The following is a 6524-nucleotide window of genomic DNA, read 5'->3' as shown; positions in this document are numbered from 1 at the left end:
TATGGTGTAAATGTTCAGACCTGTCCATCCCACTGTAGCATGAATGTGTTCTGACAAAGCCTAAAAGGCTAAGAGTCAGAGCAAAGGACTAGCAGCAGCGTGGCACGGAGGAGGAGCGGTGCTCAGAGGCGGTGTCACCACTCTGCATCCTCCTTCCCTTTGCACTGTCACCTGCTGCACCAGAATCTCCAGAGGTGGAGATCAGAAATGAAAGACAAACTTCTTTGTTTGCCCACTTTTTCTTCTGCCCCTGACAGCCAGGCTCTAGACCTCATTTTCCACAGAGAGAAACACTTATGCAACCCTGGGGCAGTACGTCTACAAGTAAAATAATGACTGTGAAAGCTTTCTGGGTCCTTTGCATGAAATGTGTCAGACTGTGTATCTGAAAGCTAATTCCCCACACTGGCCTTACAAAGTGCCTTTGCCTTTAAACATTCAGAGCTCCTGCCCTTTGAAAACACATTTCTGCCTAGCACTGAGAAAGCCAATTTAGAAAACTGTCCATGTGGGCACAGGAAATAGTCCTGAGGGAGGAAACACCTAGGAGGAATACTCAAGCTGGTGCAGCCAGGTCAGTAATGAGCAACTTAAGGATTTAGTGGCAGCCTTTCAATAGTGTTTCATTTTTAACAACAAATGTCGCCATGAGCACGTTTGGTCCCCGAAGACACATTTTAAAAAGGCTATCTCCTGAGCTGTAGAGGATAGAGCACATATGAGCACAATTTGGAATCTACTAAGCTATACAAATAGATTTGTTAAAATACTAGTGAGATCAATAAGTACAAGTTTTGAATAGGGGGAAAATATATTCTGCCTTTGTTTTCTGTCCTTTGTGCAGAAATACTGAATTGTAGAGCAGAGCCAGAGTACCTAAGGGACAGCTACCTCTCACAATTGGGTTTTTATAGATAAAGACACTGAAAGGGCTTCCTAGAGAAAGGTGTCAGAACACACTGAGATCTCACACCTACCTGGCTCACTTCCAGCCCCTAAGAAAGCTCCTCACAGAAGCATTCCGAAGACAGAGCTCCGCTCTTACAGGGCTGTCTGGGCTATTATTATACAGGCTCTGCGGTGAGAGCGAGCAGACAATTCAATCTGTGCCTACCTCAAGGACTCCAAGCACTGAAGAAGAACTTGGAGATTATCTAGTCTGACTTCCTCAATTGACAGAGGAAACAAAGGCAACCTAGAAAAGTAAAGCAAGCATGCCAGAGTCCTACATTGGGTGCAAATAGACTTCTCCACAGTGGCACCACTATGAGATTGAAGAGATTGAAGAGATTCACTCTCTCCTGCGAAGAGGAGTCTTCTACACAGCAGGAAGTCGGATGTCAGGAAAGAGCCCTGCATCACAGACAAAAGAAATCTTGGGACAGAAGCAGCGCTATGGTGTAAATGTTCAGACCTGTCCATCCCACTGTAGCATGAATGTGTTCTGACAAAGCCTAAAAGGCTAAGAGTCAGAGCAAAGGACTAGCAGTGCCAGGGACCTCTCGGTTGTGGGGCTGTCATCTATTTCACGGAATGCTCAGCAGTACCCCTAGTGATCTTCTCTACTCAGGCATCATGGAAACTAGTGTCTCCAGACATCGTCACTTGTTCTCAGGAAGTGGGTGAGGAGGACAAAAGTCGCCCAATGGCAAACCACTGGGTTTGAAACTGGTACGAAAAGCAGTCAACTCTCTCTGACTCCCAGCTTGGTGCTCATGAATACCTGCTTTCATATGAATGTTTCAGAACGAGGGAGACGTGAATAATGCATTAAGCCAACTCTCATGCTTATGTCAAATGATTTACTAATAAGCTCTTAAAAAAAATCTTGCAAATATAAATTCACTGCATTTATTCATCTGTGTGTACCTGGCATAAATGTGAAAACATATTAGCATGTCGAGGTACATGAGGTAAAGCTATAAAACAACGCATCTCATCTTGCCTTGCTTAAAACACAGTAATGTCAGTTTACAATACAGTTCAGGAGGAATTTAGATCCTAAGTTCAATTCCTAGTATGAGAGAGCGAGCGAGCGAGCGAGCGAGCGAGAGAGAGAGAACGAACTTTCTTGTGAAGTTGTTTAATCATCTTATCCTAAAGATAAGAAACTCAGGTAAAGAAGCTGAGGTTCCCTAAACAGTGCTTCAAAACAGTGCCAGATTCCTTTGCAACAGATGAAAAAACCAGGTTTATGAACACACAGCTCCTAGCACCAGGGCAGCTGCTATTACCGGCGGCAGCCTCTGACTTCAGAGTTACGATACTGAGACGTTACCTGTTTCTCTTCTTCCGGTGCTCCCTGTTAGAATTTTCTGATTCACTACCACTGCTGGTGTTGCAGCGTGAGCGCGACCTGAAGACAAAAAGCAAAGCCAAAGACCTGTGTTTATAACAAATTACAGAAAGGTTCATTTGGTTCTTTGGAATTAATTTTGCAGTGAAATTTCTAAGCCAAACATAAAGACCTGCATTATCCCCCTCCCAGGCAGTATCTGTGAACTCAGACACCTGAATAAGTCTCCAGCTCAGGCTAACAGCAAAGTACGGTGAGATGAAAGCGGATTAAGGCAAATGTCATCATGTTCCCAGGAAGAACCACGAAAACCAATTGCTTTCAACAAAACTCCCACATGGCAAAGCTGTAAGCCCCTGTGGTGGAGGAAACGTGGAAAAGAGCCTTGTTCCCCGCCACCTTTCCCCCAAACAGAGATGCAGAACAGATCTCCTCTGTCCTTGAATTTATGCTTGTCCTTCGAACTGGTTTTATCAATGGATTTAGGGGTGTGCTACCATCTGCTAGCTTTTGCTTCCTTCCAGTCACCACCTAAAAAAGTCCAGCTAGTGACAGGGAGAGAGTGCACAGAGGCCCCAGGTCCCTGGACAACGAAGCCTCACCTGCCATCTGACACAGCCTCTCACAAGACCTGAGCAAGACTAGACAAGGAGCTTTAATGCGATATGTACCAGCCCAATATGATGGACAGATTCATTATGCATCACAAACATGTACACATAAAAATGCATTATAATATATACACGAGCCACTGTGTTTTAGAACATTTTATAAAATAGTAATAGAGGGCTGGTGAGATGGCTCAGTGGTCTAAAGCACCCACTTAGAACAAGCTTAGCAAAGCACAGGGACTGCGGTTCAATCCCCCAGCACCACATGCCAGCCAGCCCCGCCCCCTGGTGGGCTGAGCTGGCTACACACACACACACACACACACATAAATAAATAAATAAATTTTTTTTAAAAATAAAATAGTAATAGATAACCCATCTCCTCTGAGAAACAAAAGCAGGGGGAAAAAAAACAAGAGAATTGTCTAAGGATGGAAGGAATGGGTGAGTAGGAACCAGCTGAAACCAAGTTTTTTTTTTTGGGGGGGGGATTTATAATCCAGCACACTTTAGGTCATCATAAAATCCAGCCCCTAAAGCCCTCACTCTTCCCTTAACCCTGAGCAGGGCTAATCTGCTAGTTTTTCCTCCCTTGCCCTGACTCCCTTCTTCCCATTCTGTCTGTTTTTATTTTACCTCCTCCTTTGCTTTAGATCCGAGTCTTCACCACTGTTATGGGCTTTCCTGTGGAAAGCAAAGAAAAATAATGGAATATGTAGCTGGCCATGAGCAGCACACCAAAACAAGTTTCACTGCGGTGAATTCTGGCCCGTCAGTGTAGCTGTGCACTCACCACACACGCAGGTCATACAAGCTGGGTTCCCTGGGCCATGCCCTCGGCAGGTCCCACAAACGCATGCCACCAGGGCTCTAGAGGTCTTCAGAAGCCTGCGAGCAGCCTAGAGGGGCTGCAGACCCTCAATAACAACACACACCTTGTTTGTTGAACATATTTATACAACAATGGGTTCAGCCCACAGGTCTCCAGGTCTACAATCCTCTCTGTCAGTTCCTGCACTGGTCTGAATACGAACCCCATCTTCTCCTCTAATATGGTGCATGATTTAAACACGGTGCCTGCTACTTAGAGCCTTGGTTTTACCAGAATCGCCCACCAAGTGCTGTTATGAGAAACAAGTGAATGGATACAATTAAAAGGCAGAGCAGACCTGAGCCAAGATGAGCACTGAATATTGTCACTTCTGCTACCTCCTTAGCTAATTCCACTCTGCCCATTCTATCTGATAGGGCAGCCTGCTGACCTCACAATTCTCTACCAGCTCTTCATCTGTTTTCACTGCCCGCCTTCTCAGCTTGGATTTCCTAGAGCATCATTTCAATTATATGTGTGCTGACACTCAACACTTCCCCAACTCTGGTTTTCATTCTTTTTTTTTTTTTTTTTTTTTTTTTTTTTTTTTTTGTGGCATAAGAGCACACATAGGTGAATCCAACAACCCAGGCTCCCCGGGCCAGCCAGCACCAAATAGCTAGCTAAGCAATACTGGAGGAATGTAAAGACCACACTGGATACACTACAAATCCACGCTCATGAACCGCCATGGGGCCACACCACGGCTCAGCAACCTCACCAGCTTTCTCTAGACTAATTGCTCTGTTTCTGCAAAGTATATTATTCGCTTTTCCTCTGGCAACTCTGTGGCGCATGGCACCTCTGCTTCAGGATAGGACTTTGCTTTCTCCCTCCAAAGGAAAAAAAATGGAACTCTTTCATCTTCCTGCTACCAAAAATAAAAACTTCGCAACATCTTCCTGTTATTTATGGATGTGTTCTAACAAGTAAGGACAGTGCCTCCACCTATGCCAGGCAGTCTTGTCACCTTGCATCTTCTCAGTGACCTTCCTTGACCTTCCTTGACCTAGTCACCTGTCACATTCAGCTGCTCTCTGGCAAACCCCTTCTGCCAGATTTTAGCATTCTCAAGTATTTAAACAACACACACCCACTTTGACTCCATGTCCCCCTCTTTTGTCCACCCTGTCCTCTTTCATTAAAGCCAAACATCTGGCCCTTGCTCTACTTCTTGCCGGTTATCCCACTCTGGTCAGGGTGGACATGGCTGTTTCATGCCACCACCGTGGCTTATGCTCTCCTGCTGTCCCCAATACAGTTACAGCTCATAGGGTAACATTGATATTTGTCCTTACATCAAATTTTTGGGTAATGATTTAGTATAAACAACATACACATTGTTCACAGGTGATCTAAACTGCATTCTAGGGATACAGTTCTATTCCTCTATTCCTCTACAGGTACATGAGCCACCTACATAGTTTACTTTTGATTGTCAGTAATTCTTCACCTATACTCTCTAAAGAGCTGCCAGATTCCTCCTGATTCACAAGGTCTGCTCACATTCTGCTAAGTTCCCCTGCCCTCAAGCTCAGACCTGCGCTGAGCTTGTGTACTGATTCACCACTTTCTAGGGAATTCCTTTTGATTCTCAATGACAGATCCCATATTTTTAGCTTTTAGGACTCTTTGTGTTGGTTTTTGGTGGATCGCATCTTCTTGTTTGCACACAACACTTCCATAACAACAAAGTATGCTTGAAATATATGACACTGTTTACATTTTTTAAAAATTTGTATAGACTGGATATGGTGGCAAATGCTTGTAACCTTAGCACCTAACAGGCTGAACAGGAGGACTGCCATGATTTCGAGGCCAGCCTGGATGCTGTAGTGAGTTTAAGGCCAGCCTGAAGTACACAAAAAGGCCCTGTCTGAACTCCCCACAAATTTATTGCAGTAAAACACACATTGCCATGAATCTTCTCAAAATGTCCCCCTCACTTTGAGGATACTTATACCATTCTTCTTGCCACTTGCTGAAGCAGTTTTGGAAGTGTCCACCAAGCACGATGAAAAGCACAGTGAATCCTACTTCAAGTAATTTCCACTTAGAGGCAGACCAGCAAAAACACCTCGGTGGGTCCTCGGCTGCCTCATTCGCCAGATCTGGCATTGTTCAGCTTCTGCCTCTTCCTCAAAGGAAAAGTGAGCCACAAGGCAAATGTTTCAAGTGAATTCGGGACAATGGCACAGCCATGACAGCAAAATTAAAGGCACAGAAAGACTTCAAGAAGTGCTTCAGCAAATGGTGAGCAAGACGGGCTAAGTGTGTTTCCCGCAAGGAGAGGCTCTGAGGAGGCTCGAAGGAGGGCTAATGGCGAGGTGTCTTTGTGTGATTTTCTTTTTAAATGTAAGTATTTACTCTATTTTTCCACCATACCTCATACATATTTTGGCACCTGAAATTTCTAAAAATGTTTCTCTTCTACACATTTAATTATAGCTCATCTGTGTATAGACTCCTAAATTGAAAATCATCCTTTATATTTTAAGGCAATGCTTTCTTACCTCTTTTTCTCTGATATTGCTATTAATATTTTTGTCTATATTTTTTAATGTTCTTTTTTACTTCAGAATTTTATTAGCTGAATGTTTAATATCTAGGTTCTATAATTTTATTATCCTCATTTACACATATATCTTGGTTTGTCTGTGTTCTACTTTTGGGAAGATTTCCTTTATTTTGTCTTCCTATTTGTACACTGATTTTTTTTTTGTTTTTGTTTTTATTTTTTTTTTTT

The 6524-nt window shown here is 43.6% G+C and overlaps 1 protein-coding gene across 2 annotated transcripts in view; it reads right to left on the bottom strand.

The window, feature by feature from the left end:
• Epb41l4a (erythrocyte membrane protein band 4.1 like 4A) overlaps positions 1-6524 on the bottom strand; it is a 251336-nt gene that overhangs the window by 28308 nt on the left and 216504 nt on the right. For both annotated transcript variants that reach the window (XM_023703353.1, XM_004643270.2), the window contains 2 exons: positions 3544-3591; positions 2279-2356 (listed from right to left, as the gene is read on the bottom strand). In XM_023703353.1, coding sequence (XP_023559121.1) covers positions 2279-2356; positions 3544-3591 — 126 coding nt within the window. The remainder of the gene's footprint in view (positions 1-2278; positions 2357-3543; positions 3592-6524) is intronic.

The sequence above is a fragment of the Octodon degus genome, unplaced genomic scaffold (assembly GCF_000260255.1).
Source record: "Octodon degus isolate 3935 unplaced genomic scaffold, OctDeg1.0 scaffold00169, whole genome shotgun sequence".
In the NCBI taxonomy this organism is placed as follows: domain Eukaryota; kingdom Metazoa; phylum Chordata; class Mammalia; order Rodentia; family Octodontidae; genus Octodon; species Octodon degus.
This window is presented reverse-complemented; position numbering and strand designations above follow the sequence as displayed.